The sequence below is a fragment of the Oncorhynchus mykiss genome, chromosome 30 (genome assembly GCF_013265735.2).
Source record: "Oncorhynchus mykiss isolate Arlee chromosome 30, USDA_OmykA_1.1, whole genome shotgun sequence".
NCBI lineage: Eukaryota > Metazoa > Chordata > Actinopteri > Salmoniformes > Salmonidae > Oncorhynchus > Oncorhynchus mykiss.
In genome coordinates, this window is record NC_050570.1 from 19,006,894 (window position 1) to 19,032,399 (window position 25,506).

Below are 25,506 nucleotides of genomic sequence, written 5' to 3' on the forward strand. Positions count from 1 at the left end.
TAAATGATAGAGCAGAGTTGTTTAAATAATGGTGTGTGTTCAATTCATATCTATCACAGGAAGTTGACTCCATCCCATGCTCAATTTGATGAGAGGGAAACTGTCGGTCGTTGGACTGGTTCCTTTGTGTTATATTTTTTAACACTTTCTATTCACATGTTCCACACTGAGTGGGCTTATATTAGTGGGCCTATTCACATGTTCCACACTGAGTGGGCTTATATTAGTGGGCCTATTCACATGTTCCACACTGAGTGGGCTTATATTAGTGGGCCTATTCACATGTTCCACACTGAGTGGGCTTATATTAGTGGGCCTATTCACATGTTCCACACTGAGTGGGCTTATGTTAGTGGGCCTATTCACATGTTCCACACTGAGTGGGCTTATATTAGTGGGCCTATTCACATGTTCCACACTGAGTGGGCTTATATTAGTGGGCCTATTCACATGTTCCACACTGAGTGGGCTTATATTAGTGGGCCTATATTTTGAGACCTTTCTTTTCTCATCATGCCGGCCTTTAGGAGCAACTTAACAAGGTTGAGGCTGTTAGCACTTTCAGCTGCATACAATCCAAATAAAACATCTGGGCTGTGGACTGTGGAAGACGTGCTGAAATAAATAGTTTTCCAGAAAAATGCGTCTCGGAGGATTGTCGCTTTATACTCCCTTTCCCACAACTACACCCCATGGCCTACGGTTATGGTTGGTGTTGGGCAGTAATTGATATCCTCAGTTTAGGTGCGAAGGAAAAGCACACCATGGAAACTAATAACAAATATTCAAAAGGTATGTCACAGGCAATAAATTCAAAATCCGGGCCGTGTTATTAGTTTAACGATCCACCGAGGGTTACAATCGCTCATTCTCCAATCAGGTACCTCACAATTTCAACTACATCTTTCCCACATGCTGTAGACATAAATCTAGTGTGCCATGGCTGTACACACCACAATACACAGTATGACCGCCAGCTGAAAACACAGAACTATTTGTTTCGGTGTTAACACCTCAGTGTTGTAGCATTGGATTTGTTCCCATCACACACTGTTTAAGGTTTAGTAGTGGGATGATTAAATCATCCAGCATTGGTTGGGACTCCAGCCCATCTGGTTGGCTGATTGAATCAGCTCCTCCGCCCTGCTCCTCTGATTTACGACACACGCTTAATGAAATGCCTTCAGCACCATACATCCGCTCCGCCACAGGCCCACGGCTTTAGAAAATCCTCCTGTACAACAATGAGACCAATCCTCAGTGAGATGAGGCATCAGATAGACAGCTTTTGTGGTGAATTGAACAAAATCCCCTTTAAGGTGATCGATACACTGGGTGTGGAGACTAGTGAGGGGAGGCCGAATGTTACCTGGGAACAGCACGCTGGATTATAGTCTCAGTGAGAGATAATGCCACGAGTTTCAGAGACAATGTCACTATGTGAGGGTTAGGAATGAGGCATTATGGGGCTCTGGGACTTAACTAACTGCTGAACACTTTTTCCTCAGCCATGCAGCATGAGGCCTTAGAACGCATTAGACTGAGGCAGTCAATCATCCTTTGCCAGATCACCACTTTACAGTTCGGCATGAATTTGTGTCTATGGGGTTTATTTCCTGTTGACACGCAGAGGCCTGATGGCGGTGTGTTAGCCAGCTATCGGCCCGGCTCGGTCGGCACCTCACGGCAGCTGTTTGTCCTTTCATGCTCTCTCTGATACCCATCAGTTTTCACCTCGTTGCCTACTCTCTCTCTCTCCTACCACTCTCTTCTCCCCATACTCCTCACAAGAGAGACCCACATGAAAGAGAAGAAACCCTTCAGGAGTCCTCGCACCTCTCTAGATATTCAGGTTTGATGCTGCACATTGAAACTCCCTCACATTTCACAAACCTGCACCTCTTGTCAGACAGCAGGTAGGATAGGCCTAGCTCAAGCGTCTCAGATCTTTGCTTTGTGGCTGAGACGTATGTGAGAGGAAGTAGGCTGGCGTCTGGGGCGTGTGGTTTGCCCTCCTCCTTCTCATTGTGCGAGGAGCGGAGCTTTGATGGTCGGGCACGGATGACTTCGGTGTAGTAAAGGTCACCAAGATCTCAGACAGAGCAGCTCTCCTAGAGTGATTGCTGCAGTGTCTCTGCTGGGTTCAGCCTCAGGGAATGCATTTGTCATCTAGAGGTTTCAAAACTCTACTTACTGCTCCCACAATGTAAATATAAAGCACTAATCTTTACCGGCTCCTTTCAGGCCTCTAACCGACACAAATTAGAATGTGGTAAATGTGCTACCAAATGCTCCCTCCCGCTTCCTCTCCCCCGGAGTCCTTGCAGTTGTCACCCACTAACATGACGCAACCGCGTCAGATCTTTCCTGCTCTAGCTTCAATGCTGTGCTGTGGACCTCAATTAATTTGTGATTGCAACACGCTGTTCTCCAGGGCAAAACACCGCCTTACATTGAGAAATATTTTCACAGCACCATAATTGCTTCCATCTGTAATGGCTTCGCTCGCTGGTGAGGGTCTGTCATTATGCCTGAGTGCTTTCAAGGCGGCGTGGAAGGAGTGAATGGTGAGCGAGCAGCGAAGGAGCGTAAGAGTTGACTATCGCGTTTTGTCTTGGTTCACACAGACGGAAACCTACTCGGCTTCCCTGGGACGTCTTTCTGGGAAAAGGTAGATTTGAAATGCGTTGACTTGGAACAAGTGATGGTGCCAGCGACTCTCTCCTGCAGTGACAGCATCCTCTCCCATTTGACGCCTGGTTTAATACAGTTGACATTAGCTGATGAGCTTTTTGTGCGAACAGAAATTCCTGTTGATTCCCACAGCGTTTGCTAGAGAAGCCAGTGGGTGCATTGGAACCGTATCACTGGTACCAAGCTGTCTGGAGCTTTTGGGTGAAGAAACACCACTATAGGGTTCTAGCCTTTTCCTATGTACATAGTTTTACATTTTGTGAGAGTTAAAGGTCCCTTTCAACAAATGAAATAGTATACGGTTGATGTCTAGCCTGACACTTAGCTGAGCTTACCCTGTTGTAACTGATACTCCTGCAAGTTAGGTCATGACCTGGAAAACCTGCACTCTGCAGTCGCGTGGTGCAATAACTGCTCATAAGTGGAGCTGACACGTCAGACAATCAGTTGACGCCCGGACTCAAACCCCGCTCATTATTGTGTTTATACTGCTGGTGATTATTACCTGACAAGTTTAGAGGAGTTTTCAGAGCTGACTGGGTTCAACTCAAACATGATTAAAAGTCTAAGTCCAGCATTAGGCTTGGGCTGCTCTGGGGACAGAGTGATTGAGTTGTAGGTCGTGGGCTGACGCGAGCTAGGATAGGCCCAGACCCTCAGTATGCAGAGCCACGCGCATGCAAACACAAACTCACACAGGCTCTCCCTCTCCCTCTCCCTCTCTCGCTCACACACACACACACACACACACACACACACACACACACACACACACACACACACACACACACACACACACACACACACACACACACACACACACACACACACACACACACACACACACAGCTCTGATTGGACTCATTTGACTAAGCAGCCCTTCACCACAGGTCAGCTCAATTAAAAGCTGTGATGTCTCCATCTGCTTTGATCAGGACTGATTTAGAGAAGTCAGGCATCCAAACGTCTGACATTTCAGGGGGGAAATCGCAAGTTCCTGTCCTGAACTGATCTCTGTGTTGTTGAGTAGAAGAAGAGAGACAGTGACTGCCTCTTTCCTAACCTGGGCTGAGGTAGACCACCATGGGATATACTGTTCCTGCACTGAATCATGCTCTAACTTTGATACTGTAGAAGGATGGATGGAGAGGGAGAGCAAAAGCGAGGTGTGAGAGCAGGAGTAGGCAGCCTCCTTGTGCCAACTGACAGAGTAACTGCCTCGTCACGCTATCGCTAACGGGAGCAGTGCCAACATGGTGATTCCAGACACGGCGGTGGCCTTCTCACTCAATTTGTCACGCCCCTGTCCAGGACCCCGGGCTCAGCCATGTCTCCTCCCTCAACCCCTCCTTCAGCCCCTCAGCCATCACGGCTGCAGACTGCTTTATAGATTCACTCCTGATATTTATTAGACTCAGATCGAGCCAAAGAGGAGATGAAAATCGATTCCCCCTCCTCTCATTCCAGGGCTACTTTTCTCTGGCTAAGGAGAAGGACAGGCAGTAAGATGGGCTGTTAGCAGGGCTGTCCATCCATCTTCCTCTGTGGGGTGCCGAAAAGGGGGGGGTCTGGCTGGAGTTTGGCTGTGGCTTCAGCTCGGTGGGCCCTAGCCCGGCGCTGTGTGTGTGCAGTGGGGGCACCACTGAGGAGCGGCAGTGCCTGGGTACGCTCCTTCACTCAGGGAGAGAGAGAAGGAGGGAGATGGTGATGAATGCTGCGTTAACCCATAGATAGATGGATGGAGTACGGCAGGCTCTTTTCTATCTGCCTGCTACAGACTCAGACAGATGTCAGGTAGAGAGATATGGACTGATATGCTTCTGTCTAATCTACCTCAGAGCTTTGGAGACTCACACCTGCCTTCTCTCTCTCTCTCTCTCTCTCTCTCTCTGTGTGTGTGTGTGTGTGTGTGTGTGTGTGTGTGTGTGTGTGTGTGTGTGTGTGTGTGTGTGTGTGTGTGTGTGTGTGTGTGTGTGTGTGTGTGTGTGTGTGTGTGTGTGTATGTGTGTGTGTGTGTGTGTGTGTGTGTGTGTGTGTGTGTGTGTGTGTGTGTGTGTGTGTGTGTGTGTGTGTGTGTGTGTGTGTTGTGATGTGAGAATGAAGATGATCCTTCACAGGTTACAAACAGTAACACTATGAATGACTGTCTTGTCTATTGATAGATACAAAGATACAGAGATCTGTGTAGACCATGTGAGCAATGTACACTGGGGGAACTATGTGCTGTAAAAACGGATTTAGCATCAATAGGAGAAGGAAATTGAAGCACAAGTTCATCACTATCTAAGACACAGTGCCTAATGATTCTGGCAGCTGATAGACTGATTCTGGCGCACCCTTTTGGCAAGCGTACGCAGGGCTACGGTGCACCATTCATCTTGAGACAACCAACAGCACCTCTGTCAGCAGAAGTCAGGGCCACCACACATTTGTCATGTCAGTATCAGAACCGCAAGCGTACAGGAAGAGTGACAAGCCACCGGCCCAGCACCCATAGACAGAAAAAGAGCAGGACCCAGAGGGGTCCAGGGGTGGGAAAGCAGCTTCAAACAGCCCCTCTGATGCAGGATTAGAGGCACGTGTGTGACCGTTATGTACTATTTATCTGAGTGGCTCTCGAGGTGCATGGCAGAGGAACTCTGAGAACTTGAAGAGGTGGAGCAGTAATAGCACACATGTCTCATCAGAATTAGCGGTGGGATCAGAAGAGCCACGGGAATCGAGGAGATTTCTCTCCGAGCAATCTCTTTGCTGTGCCACCTTCATTTTCACAACAGAACACAACTCGGAAAACATCAAGGCCAGGATTCTCAGAGATGGATAATAATTAGCCAGAAGTGGAAAAAAATAAGCAAAGCTGGGGAAGAGAAAAAAAGGAAAGATTCTAAACAGACATGGGGATTTCAACATGGCAGTGATGATATGGAGCTAGGCAGCAGTATGATGTTCTACCCTAGAGAAGGCAATTACGTAAGGAACACAGAATCAACACTAATACTTCTCAACACAGGTTGAGAGGATGGCAATAAAGAGAAAGAAAAACATATCTTACCGTCACAGTCGCCCAAGTGGGACACGTTGCCGCGTTCTACGTCTTGCTCGAACGGCAGTCTGGAAGAGCGGAAAGACGCAGTCATTTATCAACGGACACAAACAATACATCGTGTAACTGCTTTGGTCTGACAGAACTTTCTGCTTTTCTCTGGTAAACAAAACACTATGAAATGTACCAGAAAGGACAGGAAGAGTTTTTAGTGTGAAGTTGATAGAACTCATACTGTACAGTATACCCCCACCTCTGAAAGCACGTCTGGATATGCTCTTTCCCCTCGTACTTTAAAAACAATTAGAATTTCTACTTTGGTAATATGAGCCCTTGGAAAACTAAAGGGACCTCTGACATTATATGATGAAGAGACAAAATAAAAAGGAAATGAAACCAGTGAGTTCCAGCGACAGTGAGACCAGACCAGGTCCATTATAGTCCCCTGGAGAGAGCAGGCCACTCTTAGTCATGGCCCATATCCAGAGAAACATCAGCTAGTTATTCTAATCTAGTGAATGTATACCATAAAGGCCCTCTAACGAGGAGAAACGGCTGCAGTTTGACTTCAAAATGGCCCCCGTCCAATTATGTCATTTAAACATGGAAAGTGCCCAGGGCAAGAGGGCAGGCTGCACAGCAACAGTCACAGACAGCTCACTGGGATGTGTCTCCTGCTGTACGATCTGCAATTAGTTCAAAAGGCCCAGACAACAAGCAGGCCAACTGAGTGTTTTACTGCCTGAGAGTGACTCTGAAAAGTGAGTTTACACTGAAGTGGTTACAGTAATTGTGAATATATTGCTCACCCTGATAGGGTATATTGTGTTGGCTAAATGCAGGCTGCAGGCTGTAATCTTTAGAGTAGATAGGTAGGATGGCAATGTTTTGTAACAATACCTGAGAAAGCTGAGAAAATGCTAATTAGTTTAAGGACAAATTGTCTACAGGAGGCAAGATTACTGGTAAAGTTATAACTGAGTAATATGAACGTAAAGTCTGATAAAGATGCACAAAACACCTAAAGTAATAAAACAATATCAACACAAACTAATCAGTAAGGAACTTCATTATATTCCTTTCAATATAGTCCACGTTACAGTCTTATATTATAGTCCATGTTGCAGTCCATGTTATAGTCCATGTTACAGTCTTATATTATATTATAGTATAGTCCATGTTACTGTCCATGTTACAGTATTATATTATATTATAGTTCATGTTACAGTCCATGTTATAGTCCCTGTTACAGTCCATGTTATAGTCCATGTTACAGTCCATATTACAGTCTTATATTATAGTATAGTCCATGTTACTGTCCATGTTACAGTATTATATTATATTATAGTTCATGTTACAGTCCATGTTATAGTCCCTGTTACAGTCCATGTTATAGTCCATGTTACAGTCCATATTACAGTCTTATATTATAGTATAGTCCATGTTACTGTCCATGTTACAGTATTATATTATATTATAGTTCATGTTACTGTCCATGTTACAGTATTATATTATATTATAGTTCATATTACAGTCCATGTTACAGTCCATATTACAGTCTTATATTATATTATAGTATAGTCCATGTTACTGTCCATGTTACAGTATTATATTATATTATAGTTCATGTTACAGTCCATGTTACAGTCCATGTTATAGTCCATATTACAGTCTTATATTATATTATAGTATAGTCCATGTTACTGTCCATGTTACAGTATTATATTATATTATAGTTCATGTTACAGTCCATGTTATAGTCCCTGTTACAGTATTATATTATATTATAGTATAGTCCATGTTACTGTCCATGTTACAGTATTATATTATATTATAGTATAGTCCATGTTACTGTCCATGTTACAGTATTATATTATATTATATTATAGTTCATGTTACAGTCCATGTTACAGTATTATATTATATTATAGTATAGTCCATGTTACTGTCCATGTTACAGTATTATATTATATTATAGTTCATGTTACAGTCCATGTTACAGTATTATATTATATTATAGTATAGTCCATGTTACTGTCCATGTTACAGTATTATATTATATTATAGTATAGTCCATGTTACTGTCCATGTTACAGTATTATATTATATTATATTATAGTTCATGTTACAGTCCATATTACAGTCTTATATTATATTATAGTATAGTCCATGTTACTGTCCATGTTACAGTATTATATTATATTATAGTTCATGTTATAGTCCATGTTACTGTCCATGTTACAGTCTTATATTATATTATAGTATAGTCCATGTTACTGTCCATGTTACAGTATTATATTATATTATAGTTCATGTTATAGTCCATGTTACAGTATTATATTATATTATAGTATAGTCCATGTTACTGTCCATGTTACAGTATTATATTATATTATAGTTCATATTACAGTCCATGTTATAGTCCATATTACAGTCTTATATTATATTATAGTATAGTCCATGTTACTGTCCATGTTACAGTATTATATTATATTATAGTTCATGTTACAGTCCATGTTATAGTCCATGTTACAGTCTTATATTATATTATAGTATAGTCCATGTTACAGTCTTATATTATATTATAGTATAGTCCATGTTACTGTCCATGTTACAGTATTATATTATATTATAGTTCATGTTACAGTCCATGTTATAGTCTATATTACAGTCTTATATTATATTATAGTATAGTCCATGTTACTGTCCATGTTACAGTATTATATTATAGTATAGTCCATGTTACAGTATTATATTATATCATAGTTCATGTTACAGTCCATGTTATAGTCCATGTTACAGTCTTATATTATATTATAGTATAGTCCATGTTACTGTCCATGTTACAGTATTATATTATATTATATTATAGTCCATGTTACAGTCTTATATTATATTATAGTATAGTCCATGTTACTGTCCATGTTACAGTATTATATTATATTATAGTTCATGTTACAGTCCATGTTATAGTCCATGTTACAGTCTTATATTATATTATAGTCCATGTTACAGTCTTATATTATATTATAGTATAGTCCATGTTACTGTCCATGTTACAGTATTATATTATATTATAGTTCATGTTACAGTCCATGTTACAGTATTATATTATATTATAGTTCATGTTACAGTCCATGTTATAGTCCATGTTACAGTCTTATATTATATTATAGTATAGTCCATGTTACAGTATTATATTATATTATAGTTCATGTTACAGTCCATGTTATAGTCCCTGTTACAGTCCATGTTATAGTCCATGTTACAGTCTTATATTATAGTATAGTCCATGTTACAGTATTATATTATATTATAGTTCATGTTACAGTCCATGTTATAGTCCCTGTTACAGTCCATGTTATAGTCCATATTACAGTCTTATATTATATTATAGTACAGTCCATGTTACAGTCTTATATTATATTATAGTATAGTCCATGTTACAGTCCATGTTATAGTCCATGTTACAGTCCATGTTATAGTTCATGTTACAGTCTTATATTATATTATAGTATAGTCCATGTTACTGTCCATGTTACAGTATTATATTATATTATAGTTCATATTACAGTCCATGTTATAGTCCATATTACAGTCTTATATTATATTATAGTATAGTCCATGTTACTGTCCATGTTACAGTATTATATTATATTATAGTTCATGTTACAGTCCATGTTATAGTCCCTGTTACAGTCCATGTTATAGTTCATGTTACAGTCCATGTTATAGTTCATGTTACAGTCTTATATTATATTATAGTATAGTCCATGTTACTGTCCATGTTACAGTATTATATTATATTATAGTTCATATTACAGTCCATGTTATAGTCCATATTACAGTCTTATATTATATTATAGTATAGTCCATGTTACTGTCCATGTTACAGTATTATATTATATTATAGTTCATGTTACAGTCCATGTTATAGTCCATGTTACAGTCTTATATTATATTATAGTATAGTCCATGTTACAGTCTTATATTATATTATAGTATAGTCCATGTTACTGTCCATGTTACAGTATTATATTATATTATAGTTCATGTTACAGTCCATGTTATAGTCTATATTACAGTCTTATATTATATTATAGTATAGTCCATGTTACTGTCCATGTTACAGTATTATATTATAGTATAGTCCATGTTACAGTATTATATTATATTATAGTTCATGTTACAGTCCATGTTATAGTCCATGTTACAGTCTTATATTATATTATAGTATAGTCCATGTTACTGTCCATGTTACAGTATTATATTATATTATATTATAGTCCATGTTACAGTCTTATATTATATTATAGTATAGTCCATGTTACAGTATTATATTATATTATAGTTCATGTTACAGTCCATGTTATAGTCCATGTTACAGTCTTATATTATAGTCCATGTTACAGTCTTATATTATATTATAGTATAGTCCATGTTACTGTCCATGTTACAGTATTATATTATATTATAGTTCATGTTACAGTCCATGTTACAGTATTATATTATATTATAGTTCATGTTACAGTCCATGTTATAGTTCATGTTACAGTCTTATATTATATTATAGTATAGTCCATGTTACAGTATTATATTATATTATAGTTCATGTTACAGTCCATGTTATAGTCCATGTTACAGTCTTATATTATATTATAGTATAGTCCATGTTACTGTCCATGTTACAGTATTATATTATATTATATTATAGTCCATGTTACAGTCTTATATTATATTATAGTATAGTCCATGTTACAGTATTATATTATATTATAGTTCATGTTACAGTCCATGTTATAGTCCATGTTACAGTCTTATATTATATTATAGTCCATGTTACAGTCTTATATTATATTATAGTATAGTCCATGTTACTGTCCATGTTACAGTATTATATTATATTATAGTTCATGTTACAGTCCATGTTATAGTTCATGTTACAGTCTTATATTATATTATAGTATAGTCCATGTTACAGTATTATATTATATTATAGTTCATGTTACAGTCCATGTTATAGTCCATGTTACAGTCTTATATTATATTATATTATAGTCCATGTTACTGTCCATGTTACAGTATTATATTATATTATAGTATAGTCCATGTTACTGTCCATGTTACAGTATTATATTATATTATAGTTCATGTTACAGTCCATGTTATAGTCCATGTTACAGTCCATATTACAGTCTAATATTATATTATAGTATAGTCCATGTTACTGTCCATGTTACAGTATTATATTATATTATAGTACAGTCCATGTTACAGTCTTATATTATATTATAGTACAGTCCATGTTACAGTATTATATTATATTATAGTTCATGTTACAGTCCATGTTATAGTCCATGTTACAGTCTTATATTATATTATAGTATAGTCCATGTTACTGTCCATGTTACAGTATTATATTATATTATAGTTCATGTTACAGTCCATGTTATAGTCCCTGTTACAGTCCATGTTATAGTCCATGTTACAGTCCATATTACAGTCTTATATTATATTATAGTATAGTCCATGTTACTGTCCATGTTACAGTATTATATTATATTATAGTATAGTCCATGTTACTGTCCATGTTACAGTATTATATTATATTATAGTATAGTCCATGTTACAGTCCATGTTACAGTCTTATATTATATTATAGTATAGTCCATGTTACTGTCCATGTTACAGTATTATATTATATTATAGTTCATGTTACAGTCCATGTTATAGTCCATGTTACAGTCCATATTACAGTCTTATATTATATTATAGTATAGTCCATGTTACTGTCCATGTTACAGTATTATATTATATTATAGTATAGTCCATGTTACAGTCTTATATTATATTATAGTACAGTCCATGTTACAGTCCATATTACAGTCTTATATTATATTATAGTATAGTCCATGTTACAGTCTTATATTATATTATAGTATAGTCCATGTTACAGTCCATATTACAGTCTTATATTATATTATAGTATAGTCCATGTTACAGTCTTATATTATATTATAGTACAGTCCATGTTACAGTCCATATTACAGTCTTATATTATATTATAGTACAGTCCATGTTATAGTCCATGTTACAGTCTTATATTATATTATAGTATAGTCCATGTTACTGTCCATGTTACAGTATTATATTATATTATAGTATAGTCCATGTTATAGTCCATGTTACAGTCTTATATTATATTATAGTATAGTCCATGTTACAGTCTTATATTATATTATAGTATAGTCCATGTTACTGTCCATGTTACAGTATTATATTATATTATAGTTCATGTTACAGTCCATGTTATAGTCCATATTACAGTCTTATATTATATTATAGTATAGTCCATGTTACTGTCCATGTTACAGTATTATATTATATTATAGTTCATGTTACAGTCCATGTTATAGTCCCTGTTACAGTCCATGTTATAGTCCATGTTACAGTCCATATTACAGTCTTATATCATAGTATAGTCCATGTTACTGTCCATGTTACAGTATTATATTATATTATAGTTCATGTTACAGTCCATGTTATAGTCCATGTTACAGTCTTATATTATATTATAGTATAATCCATGTTACTGTCCATGTTACAGTCTTATATTATATTATAGTATAGTCCATGTTACTGTCCATGTTACAGTATTATATTATATTATAGTTCATGTTACAGTCCATGTTATAGTCCATGTTATAGCCCATGTTACAGTCCATATTACAGTCCATGTTATAGTCCATGTTATAGTCCATGTTATAGTCCATGTTATAGTCCATGTTATAGTCCATGTTACAGTCCATGTTACAGTCCATGTTATAGTCCATGTTATAGTCTATGTTATAGTCCATATTACAGTCTTATATTATATTATAGTATAGTCCATGTTACAGTCTTATATTATATTATAGTATAGTCCATGTTACTGTCCATGTTACAGTATTATATTATAGTTCATGTTATAGTCCCTGTTACAGTCCATGTTATAGTCCATATTACAGTCTTATATTGCATACTACAGAGAGTTTCTTCATTGCCCAGCATTGTTTTGACTTTTCCAAATGGAATTCATCCTCAAACTAGAACTGGCGCATCACTCGATACAGGATCGATGGGCAAGTTGACCGCCCTTGCTAAATCAAATCAGAAACAACACAGGAGCCTTAACTGTATAACGGTGAGGCCGTAAGGTGCTCTTTAAGGCTCTGTTGTCTGATACTGCTGGCACTGTACCTGTTCGCACACATACATCAATAAGCAGCCTCTCTAAAGAGAGATTTTATTTCACTGGGCTGGGTGGACGTGAGGGGAAGTGGTGGGGGAGTGGTGGGGGAGAGGGCGGGGGCGGTGGGGGAACGGGGGAAACGGTGGGGGAGGGATGGGGGAGTGGGAAGGGGGCGGTAGGGAGGCATGGGGAAGCGGGGAGGGAGCGGGGGAAAGTGGGGATGGAGCGGGGGGAAGTGGGGATGGAGCGGGGGGAAGCGGGGAGGGAGCGGGGATGGAGCGGGGGGAAGTGGGGAGGGAGCGGGGATGGAGCGGGGGGAAGTGGGGAGGGAGCGGGGATGGAGCGGGGGGAACTGGGGAGGGAGCGGGGGGAAGTGGGGATGGAGCGGGTGGAAGTGGGGATGGAGCGGGGGGAAGCGGGGAGGGAGCAGGTATGGAGCGGGGGAAGTGGGGAGGGAGCGGGGGGAAGTGGGGATGGAGCGGGGGAAGTGGGGATGGAGCGGGGGGAAGCGGGGAGGGAGCGGGGATGGAGCGGGGGGTAGTGGGGAGGGAACGGGGATGGAGCGGGGGGAAGTGGGGATGGAGCGGGGATGGAGCGGGGGGAAGTGGGGATGGAGCGGGGGGAAGCGGGGAGGGAGCGGGGATGGAGCGGGGGAAGTGGGGAGGGAGCGGGGATGGAGCGGGGGGAAGTGGGGATGGAGCGGGGATGGAGCGGGGGGAAGTGGGGATGGAGCGGGGGGAAGCGGGGAGGGAGCTGGGATGGAGCGGGGGAAGTGGGGAGGGAGCGGGGGGAAGTGGGGATGGAGCGGGTGGAAGTGGGGATGGAGCGGGGGGAAGTGGGGAGGGAACGGGGATGGAGCGGGGGGAAGTGGGGATGGAGCGGGGATGGAGCGGGGGGAAGTGGGGATGGAGCGGGGGGAAGCGGGGAGGGAGCGGGGATGGAGCGGGGGAAGTGGGGAGGGAGCGGGGGGAAGTGGGGATGGAGCGGGAGGAAGTGGGGAGGGAGCGGGTGGAAGTGGGGATGGAGCGGGTGGAAGTGGGGATGGAGCGGGGGGAAGTTGGGAGGGAATGGGGATGGAGCGGGGGGAAGTGGGGATGGAGCGGGTGGAAGTGGGGATGGAGCGGGTGGAAGTGGGGATGGAGCGGGGGGAAGCGGGGAGGGAGCGGGGATGTAGCGGGGGGAAGCGGGGAGGGAGCAGGGATGGAGCGGGGGGAAGGGGGGGATTGGGAGGGAGCGGTGGGGGAGCGGGAGGGATTGGGAGGGAGCAGTGGGGGAGCGGGAGGGATTGGGAGGGAGCGGGGAGAGAGCAGTGAGGGAGCGGTGGGGAAGAGGGTATGGAGCGGGGGGAAGTGGGGAGGGAGCGGGGATGGAGCGGGGGGAAGTGGGGAGGGAGCGGGGATGGAGCGGGAGGAAGTGGGGATGGAGCGGGTGGAAGTGGGGATGGAGCGGGAGGAAGTGGGGAGGGAGCGGGTGGAAGTGGGGATGGAGCGGGGGGAAGTGGGGAGGGAGCGGGTGGAAGTGGGGATGGAGCGGGGGGAAGCGGGGAGGGAGCAGGTATGGAGCGGGGGAAGTGGGGAGGGAGCGGGAGGAAGTGGGGAGGGAGCGGGTGGAAGTGGGGATGGAGCGGGTGGAAGTGGGGATGGAGCGGGGGGAAGCGGGGAGGGAGCGGGATGGAGCGGGGGGAAGCGGGGAGGGAGCAGGGATGGAGCGGGGGGAAGGGGGGGATTGGGAGGGAGCGGTGGGGGAGCGGGAGGGATTGGGAGGGAGCAGTGGGGGAGCGGGAGGGATTGGGAGGGAGCGGGGAGAGAGCAGTGAGGGAGCGGTGGGGAAGAGGGTATGGAGCGGGGGGAAGTGGGGAGGGAGCGGGGATGGAGCGGGGGGAAGTGGGGAGGGAGCGGGGATGGAGCGGGAGGAAGTGGGGATGGAGCGGGTGGAAGTGGGGATGGAGCGGGGGAAGTGGGGAGGGAGCGGGTGGAAGTGGGGATGGAGCGGGGGGAAGTGGGGAGGGAGCGGGTGGAAGTGGGGATGGAGCGGGGGGAAGTGGGGAGGGAGCGGGGATGGAGCGGGGGGAAGTGGGGAGGGAGCGGGTGGAAGTGGGGATGGAGCGGGTGGAAGTGGGGATGGAGCGGGTGGAAGTGGGGATGGAGCGGGGGGAAGCGGGGAGGGAGCGGGATGGAGCGGGGGGAAGCGGGGAGGGAGCGGGGATGGAGCGGGGGGAAGGGGGGGAATGGGAGGGAGCGGTCGGGGAGTGGGGAGGGAGCGGTGGGGGAGCGGGGCGGGAGCGGGGGGGATTGGGAGGGAGCAGTGGGGGAGCGGGAGGGATTGGGAGGGAGCGGTGGGGGAGCGGGAGGGATTGGGAGGGAGCGGTGGGGGAGCGGGGAGAGAGCAGTGAGGGAGCGGTGGGGAAGAGGGGATGGAGCGGTGGGGGAGCGGGGAGGGTTTACAGACCAGAACAAGAGGTGAGCTGCCAAGACAGGCAGGAATCTTCCTATGGCAGGAGAACAAGACCAACACAACCCTGACAAAGACGCACACCCAGCTCTGGATATTAAGCTGTATTGAAAATGCATCATTGTTGTGAACACACAACGGCAATAGCAGAAATCATAGATGAATGAATGAATGAACACAGCTCGCTCTGACAGGATAGTAAAACTAAATGAGGGCATGTTTGTGCAGTGACAGCTTGTGCTGCAGGCTTATAAACTGTAGGCTCTGTCAGAACCTAAGCCTAACTCATTAAGTACCAATAATGATTGTTACAGCAACCCAGGTGGTCCAGCAGGTACAGATGAAACAGAGAACAGGTACAGACCAGACAGAGAGCAGACAGACACCAAACAGACACCAAACAGAGACCAGACAGAGGGCAGTTACAGACCAGACAGAGAGCAGACAGACACCAAACAGAGACCAGACAGAGGGCAGGTACAGACCAGACAGAGAGCAGGTACAGACCAGACAGAGAGCAGACAGACACCAAACAGACACCAAATAGACACCAGACAGAGAAGAGACAGAGGGCAGGTACAGACCAGACAGAGAGCAGGTACAGACCAGACAGACAGCAAACAAAGACCAGACAGAGACCAAACAGAGACCAGACAGAGACCAAACAGAGACCAAACAGAGGTCAGACAGAGACCAGACCGAGTCCAAACAGAGACCAGACAGAGACCAGACAGAGGCCAAACAGACACCAGACAGAGACTAAAAAGAGACCAAACAGAGACCAGACTGAGCCCAGACAGAGACCAAACAGAGACCAGACAGAGACCAAACAGAGACCAGACAGAGAGCAGACAGAGACCAGACAGAGACCAAACAAAGACCAGACAGAGACCAAACAGAGACCAGACAGAGGAAAAAAACAGAGACCAGACAGAAACCAGACAGAGATCAGACAGAGACCAAACAAAGACCAGACAGAGACCAGACAGAGACCAGACAGAGACCAAATAGAGACCAGACAGAGACCAGACAGACACCAGACGGAGACCAATTGGAGATCAGACGGAGACCAGACAGAGACCAAACAGACACCAGACAGAGTCCTGAAAGAAACAAAACAGAGTACAAAGGTACCAGCGAGACCCGGGGCAGGTCCATAGCAGACAGGGAACAGACAGAGAGACAGACAGAGCCAAGAGCAGTGCCCTTGTCACCCCCAGCACCTCACCTAGTCCCGGGCCTGAGGAAAGAGCAGGTGCTTCCCCTGGTCCAGCCACAGTAGGGGTCCCTGGAGGCGATGCAGTTCCTGGAGATAAACAGAGTAAACACGGTCTTTAGTGAGGGATCCATTCCAAATGTGCACAGGATTACACACATGTATGAGTCCCCGGGTTCAGTGAACACATTACAGACATGTATGAGTCCCCATGTTCAGTGAACACATTACAGACATGTATGAGTCCCCAGGTTCAGTGAACACATTACACACATGTATGAGTCCCCAGGTTCAGTGAACACATTACAGACATGTATGAGTCCCCAGGTTCAGTGAACACATTACAGACATGTATGAGTCCCCAGGTTCAGTGAACACATTACAGACATGTATGAGATGTATGAGTCCCCAGGTTCAGTGAACACATTACAGACATGTATGAGTCCCCAGGCTCAGTGAACACATTACAGACATGTATGAGATGTATGAGTCCCCAGGTTCAGTGAACACATTACAGACATGTATGAGATGTATGAGTCCCCAGGTTCAGTGAACACATTACAGACATGTATGAGTCCCTAGGTTCAGTGAACACATTACAGACATGTATGAGTCCCCAGGTTCAGTGAACAAATTACAGACATGTATGAGTCCCCAGGTTCAGTGAACACATTACACACATGTATGAGTCCCCAGGTTCAGTGAACACATTACACACATGTATGAGTCCCCAGGTTCAGTGAACACATTACAGACATGTATGAGTCCCAGGTTCAGTGAACACATTACAGACATGTATGAGTCCCCAGGTTCAGTGAACACATTACAGACATGTATGAGTCCCCAGGTTCAGTGAACACATTACAGACATGTAGGAGATGTATGAGTCCCCCGGTTCAGTGAACACATTACAGACATGTATGAGTCCCCAGGTTCAGTGAACACATTACAGACATGTATAAGTCCCCAGGTTCAGTGAACACATTACAGACATGTATGAGTCCCCAGGTTCAGTGAACACATCACAGACATGTATGAGATGTATGAGTCCCCAGGTTCAGTGAACACATCACAGACATGTATGAGTCCCCAGGTTCAGAGAACACATTACAGACATGTATGAGTCCCCGGGTTCAGTGAACACATTACAGACATGTATGAGTCCCCAGGTTCAGTGAACACATTACAGACATGTATGAGTCCCCAGGTTCAGTGAACACATTACAGACATGTATGAGATGTATGAGTCCCCAGGTTCAGTGAACACATTACAGACATGTATGAGTCCCCAGGTTCAGTGAACACATTACAGATATGTATGAGATGTATGAGTCCCCCGGTTCAGTGAACACATTACAGACATGTATGAGTCCCCAGGTTCAGTGAACACATTACACACATGTATGAGTCCCCAGGTTCAGTGAACACATTACAGACATGTATGAGATGTATGAGTCCCCAGGTTCAGTGAACACATTACAGACATGTATGAGTCCCCAGGTTCAGTGAACACATTACACGCATGTATGAGTCCCCAGGTTCAGTGAACACATTACAGACATGTATGAGTCCCCAGGTTCAGTGAACACATTACACACATGTATGAGTCCCCAGGTTCAGTGAACACATTACAGACATGTATGAGATGTATGAGTCCCCAGGTTCAGTGAACACATTACAGACATGTATGAGTCCCCAGGTTCAGTGAACACATTACACACATGTATGAGTCCCCAGGTTCAGTGAACACATTATAGACATGTATGAGTCCCCAGGTTCAGTGAACACATTACACACATGTATGAGTCCCCAGGTTCAGTGAACACATTACAGACATGTATGAGATGTATGAGTCCCCAGGTTCAGTGAACACATTACAGACATGTATGAGTACCCAGGTTCAATGAACACATTACACACATGTATGAGTCCCCAGGTTCAGTGAACACATTACAGACATGTATGAGTCCCCAGGTTCAGTGAACACATTACAGACATGTATGAGTCCCCAGGTTCAGTGAACACATTACAGACATGTATGAGATGTATGAGTCCCCCGGTTCAGTGAACACATTACAGACATGTATGAGTCCCCAGGTTCAGTGAACACATTACAGACATGCATAAGTCCCCAGGTTCAGTGAACACATTACAGACATGTATGAGTCCCCAGGTTCAGTGAACACATTACAGACATGTATGAGTCCCCAGGTTCAGTGAACAAATTACAGACATGTATGAGTCCCCAGGTTCAGTGAACACATTACACACATGTATGAGTCCCCAGGTTCAGTGAACACATTACACACATGTATGAGTCCCCAGGTTCAGTGAACACATTACAGACATGTATGAGTCCCAGGTTCAGTGAACACATTACAGACATGTATGAGTCCCCAGGTTCAGTGAACACATTACAGACATGTATGAGTCCCCAGGTTCAGTGAACACATTACAGACATGTATAAGTCCCCAGGTTCAGTGAACACATTACAGACATGTATGAGTCCCCAGGTTCAGTGAACACATTACAGACATGTAGGAGATGTATGAGTCCCCCGGTTCAGTGAACACATTACAGACATGTATGAGTCCCCAGGTTCAGTGAACACATTACAGACATGTATAAGTCCCCAGGTTCAGTGAACACATTACAGACATGTATGAGTCCCCAGGTTCAGTGAACACATCACAGACATGTATGAGATGTATGAGTCCCCAGGTTCAGTGAACACATCACAGACATGTATGAGTCCCCAGGTTCAGAGAACACATTACAGACATGTATGAGTCCCCGGGTTCAGTGAACACATTACAGACATGTATGAGTCCCCAGGTTCAGTGAACACATTACAGACATGTATGAGTCCTCAGGTTCAGTGAACACATTACAGACATGTATGAGATGTATGAGTCCCCAGGTTCAGTGAACACATTACAGACATGTATGAGTCCCCAGGTTCAGTGAACACATTACAGACATGTATGAGTCCCCAGGTTCAGTGAACACATTACAGACATGTATGAGATGTATGAGTCCCCCGGTTCAGTGAACACATTACAGACATGTATGAGTCCCCAGGTTCAGTGAACACATTACACACATGTATGAGTCCCCAGGTTCAGTGAACACATTACAGACATGTATGAGATGTATGAGTCCCCAGGTTCAGTGAACACATTACAGACATGTATGAGTCCCCAGGTTCAGTGAACACATTACACACATGTATGAGTCCCCAGGTTCAGTGAACACATTACAGACATGTATGAGTCCCCAGGTTCAGTGAACACATTACACACATGTATGAGTCCCCAGGTTCAGTGAACACATTACAGACATGTATGAGATGTATGAGTCCCCAGGTTCAGTGAACACATTACAGACATGTATGAGTCCCCAGGTTCAGTGAACACATTACACACATGTATGAGTCCCCAGGTTCAGTGAACACATTATAGACATGTATGAGTCCCCAGGTTCAGTGAACACATTACACACATGTATGAGTCCCCAGGTTTAGTGAACACATTACAGACATGTATGAGATGTATGAGTCCCCAGGTTCAGTGAACACATTACAGACATGTATGAGTCCCCAGGTTCAGTGAACACATTACACACATGTATGAGTCCCCAGGTTCAGTGAACACATTACAGACATGTATGAGTCCCCAGGTTCAGTGAACACATTACAGACATGTATGAGTCCCCAGGTTCAGTGAACACATTACAGACATGTATGAGATGTATGAGTCCCCCGGTTCAGTGAACACATTACAGACATGTATGAGTCCCCAGGTTCAGTGAACACATTACAGACATGTATAAGTCCCCAGGTTCAGTGAACACATTACAGACATGTATGAGTCCCCAGGTTCAGTGAACACATTACAGACATGTATGAGATGTATGAGTCCCCAGGTTCAGTGAACACATTACAGACATGTATGAGTCCCCAGGTTCAGTGAACACATTACACACATGTATGAGTCCCCAGGTTCAGTGAACACATTACAGACATGTATGAGTCCCCAGGTTCAGTGAACACATTACAGACATGTATGAGTCCCCAGGTTCAGTGAACACATTACAGACATGTATGAGTCCCCGGGTTCAGTGAACACATTACAGACATGTATGAGTCCCCAGGTTCAGTGAACACATTACAGACATGTATGAGTCCCCGGGTTCAGTGAACACATTACAGACATGTATGAGATGTATGAGTCACCAGGTTCAGTGAACACATTACAGACATGTATGAGTCCCCAGGTTCAGTGAACACATTACAGACATGTATGAGATGTATGAGTCCCCAGGTTCAGTGAACACATTACAGACATGTATGAGATGTATGAGTCCACAGGTTCAGTGAACACATTAAACATGTGAAATATGGTTTACTGCATGTCACACCTCACTAGGTCTAGAGACTGCTGGCATCAAGACATCTTTGACTTAGTGATGGATCAGCAAGGCCCAAAGGCAAGAAAGTAAGACTTGTGTTGTGGTATTTTGGATTTACAGATCTGTTGAAGAGCACTTGGGGATGTGGTAAAGTATTTAGGTGCACTGAGGGTAGCTTTTTTAACGTTGGCAGAAGGTTTAGGGCCTGACTAAAGGTGTGATTTTAATGATCGGTACTGGGCGGGGCTTAGGGTAAGTGACAGATCTACTGTATGTGGCTGAAAAGTGTGTGTGAGGACAGTGATGTGTTTGTAGGGTGTGTTTGAGGTGTGTGTGTGTGACTTACTTCATACAGCGTGAGTAGAGCTGGCATTGTGCCACAGGGACCCTGACCACACAAGAGGGGAAGGCCAGCAGCAGAGAGCGGCTCACCCGGTCCAGAGTCAGGGACAACAGATGCCTCGCCTGCGGAGTGTCCTCCCCACACCTGGACACACACACAGAGTTAACGTATTAATGCACCTCAATATCAAACATCATATCACACACTGACTGCACAGAACCCTACTCTATTTCATATTGATCTCAATACACGTGACACCAAGACAACACTCACTGCTCAGTTCTTCACACCTAATGCTTCATGAAGTATAACTCAAACCAGTATAACTCAAACCAGTATAACTCAAACCAGTTTAACTCAAACCAGTATAACTCAAACCAGTATAACTCAAACCAGTTCAACTCAAACCAGTATAACTCAAACCAGTTCAACTCAAACCAGTATAACTCAAACCAGTTCAACTCAAACCAGTTTAACTCAAACCAGTTTAACTCAAACCAGTTTAACTCAAACCAGTATAACTCAAACCAGTATAACTCAAACCAGTTTAACTCAAACCAGTATAACTCAAACCAGTTTAACTCAAACCAGTATAACTCAAACCAGTTTAACTCAAACCAGTATAACTCAAACCGGTATAACTCAAACCAGTTTAACTCAAACCAGTATAACTCAAACCAGTTCAACTCAAACCAGTTTAACTCAAACCAGTATAACTCAAACCAGTTTAACTCAAACCAGTATAACTCAAACCGGTATAACTCAAACCAGTTTAACTCAAACCAGTATAACTCAAACCGGTATAACTCAAACCAGTTTAACTCAAACCAGTATAACTCAAACCAGTTTAACTCAAACCAGTTCAACTCAAACCAGTTTAACTCAAACCAGTATAACTCAAACCAGTTTAACTCAAACCAGTATAACTCAAACCGGTATAACTCAAACCAGTTTAACTCAAACCAGTATAACTCAAACCGGTATAACTCAAACCAGTTTAACTCAAACCAGTATAACTCAAACCAGTTTAACTCAAACCAGTATAACTCAAACCAGTTTAACTCAAACCAGTATAACTCAAACCGGTATAACTCAAACCAGTTTAACTCAAACCAGTATAACTCAAACCGGTATATAAATAAAAGCACAACAATAGCAGTAAAAGCAGTAACGTGCATTCGGAAGCATTGAAATGCCTGGTTGTCACAGTGTCATCTTTAGTATGCAGGGTGCTGATGGCTGATGGGTGAGGTCTAGGGTTGGATGGACATCAAACAAGCCACCAGCTACACCCTGCATTAGCTCTAATTGCCACTTAGCACTCCCACATATTTCACACACCTTCCTTTGTAGGCTGGATTTGTATCGATCTATATACATATGTGGACTCATGCATGGGCTTATGGTAATTAACATGTCTGAGAGCTGAGGAGTCATTAGGGGGAATTTATCACACACTACAGGTTTGAGATTCTACAGAAATTACAGTACGGTACGGCCAAGCTGTGACTCATACCTCACAACAAACATCCACTATATGACAAACCAGACTGACGGACGGGGCGAGAGAGAGAGAGACGGAGAGAGAAATAGAGAGAGAGAACAAGCAACAAGTAAAAGTAAGAAATAATCAAATGGAGACAGGTAGCGAGAATAATGAAAGTGTGGACCATTAGTCTCTCCATTTCCACCCCGTCATTTCCTGGTTCATTATGGCAGCCAATCACAAACCAATTTGGGCTTTGTGGATCTCTCTCTGTGATGTCTTGTGTTCCCGTTGCCCCGGTGATGGTAGCGGTGGCCCGTCTATCTACCCTGGACCCATTAGGAGAGATGGTCTGGGGTTAAGGAAGGGCAGGCTGGGAGAATGCTGATCTGATTTCTCCATTACCTGTCTCCTGATTAGCTGGCTCCCTGCCAGCCCTGTCATACACCCCTATACCAGGCTCACAGTCACGCAACCGTCACCGCACAGCAAATCACCTCCAAACACACTCATACACCGGCACCACCGCTGCTACTGCAGCAGCCGGAACTAATTGTTCCTGTGATCTGACTCCTCTGCGCCCCATGTAAGTTGTTTGTGGAATGGAACATTGCCCTGACACCTAAATTAATGCATTGTTTTGAAGGGTAGCGAAGTTACGCTTGGAACCTCCTTTCACCTGCCGGGTAAGTTTGTGCTGCTCCGTTATAGTAAAATGAGCCCCATCTCCCTCTCAGTTGAAGCTGAGAATATATTTTACATTCATTATTTAACTAGGCAAGTCAGTTAAGAACAAATTCTTATTTACAATTACTGCCTAGCAGGGAACAGTGGGTTAACTGTCTGGTTCAGGATAACATATTTTTACCTTGTCAGCTTAGAGATTTGATCCAGCAAACTTTTGGTTACTGGCCCAACACTCTAACCACTAGGCTACCTGCAACTAGATCAGGGGGCACAATAAGCAGCACTGCCACTGTAGCTCTGATTAGGATACATTTCTAATTGGGCTCAGTGGAAGATAATAACCAACTAATACCCCATCTGCTTAGACTGCTTCCTATCCCCCCTGCAGTCCCACATATATGTTACAGTGAAACACAATTATTAAGAAGACGATCACAATGCCGCACAAAAAAACCCTATGGGAGTCTGTCTGTAACCTGTTAATCCTTACTTGTCAGGGTTGAAGCCCTCCAACTCCTCCAGGAAGACATTGCTGCCGGACACAGTGTTGTCCCAGTTGGGGACGATCAGGAACTTGAGGATGGTCCCACGGCTGGAGCCCAGGAAGAGCACCGTTCGGTTCCGGTAGGGGCCAGCCTCTGTGTCCATCACCATCTTATTCAGCTGGTACCTGGACAGGCAGATATAGTGGTGAGATAAAGACAGTCTATCCAGTCCCATGTTGACCCCTAGTGTGGACCTGAGAGGATCGGAGTAAGCAATATGGTGTTAATTCCACCTAGTCTGTCAAACTGCAAAGTGCAGCTGCTATTACAATTTTAATTAAGCTTAAATGATCCTATCAAATCGTACATGAAGTTACTTAGGGTAGTGTCTAGGGCTCAATTTGGAATAGGGTCTACCTGCATACCTCTCACTGTCTACTCATACTGCACTGACACTCCAGACCAACTAAATGAGATTCACACAGTAAAATATTCATCTCATTTACATACAGAACTAATTACCAAGAGCACTCATTAATATCATTCAGATGAATGGACTTGTCATGAGACAATAGCACCGTAGTTGAACTACATGAGTCCTGTGTGTATGAGTTAATGTACCACTGGGTATTTAATATTCCACATACAACTTGTCACACTCATTTTCTCCTCCCTGCTCGGGCTCGGCTGGTGGCCAGTGGGGTTTGATGCATCCCAGCTGCTTGCCTCCTGCAGCAAACCCTCACAGTGAGCGGATCGAGTGACCGCCATAAACAGAAGGAGCACCGGCCCACAGACTAATGCCTGTGTGTTCATGCAAATGAGGTCTGGGTGCATGGGTCCATGTTTTAGTTTGTTAGCAAGCCCTCAACACAGTTTGCCCTGAGACATGGTAAGACACCATAGAAGTCTACAGCCATATCTCAGGGCAACAGAACAGTATGTTTGTGTGTGTGAGTCTTATCTCATGTCTGTGATAAGAGAACAGTGGAGCCTCACCTGACCATGGTCCTGACAATCCAGGGGCTCTGTCCCAGTGAGGGTACAGCCTCATCCATCAAGGGGTGGGTCTTGACAAAGTTCAACATCTCATCAGGGAAACCATTGGATGAGTTGAACCTGGAGCCCTGGATGGCACAGCCTCCTGGCCTGTGGAGGGAACAGGGCTTAGCACAGGCTGACCCATATTTCTATTTATTTATTTTACCAGGTAAGTTGACTGGGAACACATTCTCATTTAGAGCAACGACCTGGGGAATAGTTACAGGGGAGAGGAGGGGGGATGAATGAGCCAATTGGAAGGCGGGGATGATTAGGTGGCCATGATGGAATGAGGGGCCAGATTTGGAATTTAGCCAGGACACCGAGGTTACCACCCCTGCTCTTACAATAAGTGCCATGGGATCTTTAATGTCCACAGAGAGTCAGGACTCCCGTTTAACTTCCCATCTGAAAGACG

General features: G+C 43.8%; 1 protein-coding gene across 4 annotated transcripts in view; it reads right to left on the minus strand.

The window, feature by feature from the left end:
• LOC110522756 (semaphorin-6B) overlaps positions 1 to 25,506 on the minus strand; it is a 142,306-nt gene that overhangs the window by 19,827 nt on the left and 96,973 nt on the right. For all 4 annotated transcript variants that reach the window (XM_036968406.1, XM_036968405.1, XM_036968407.1 and 1 more), the window contains 5 exons: positions 25,047 to 25,196; positions 24,053 to 24,232; positions 21,393 to 21,533; positions 16,648 to 16,725; positions 5,747 to 5,805 (listed from right to left, as the gene is read on the minus strand). In XM_036968406.1, the coding sequence (XP_036824301.1) occupies positions 5,747 to 5,805; positions 16,648 to 16,725; positions 21,393 to 21,533; positions 24,053 to 24,232; positions 25,047 to 25,196 (608 nt within the window). The remainder of the gene's footprint in view (positions 1 to 5,746; positions 5,806 to 16,647; positions 16,726 to 21,392; positions 21,534 to 24,052; positions 24,233 to 25,046; positions 25,197 to 25,506) is intronic.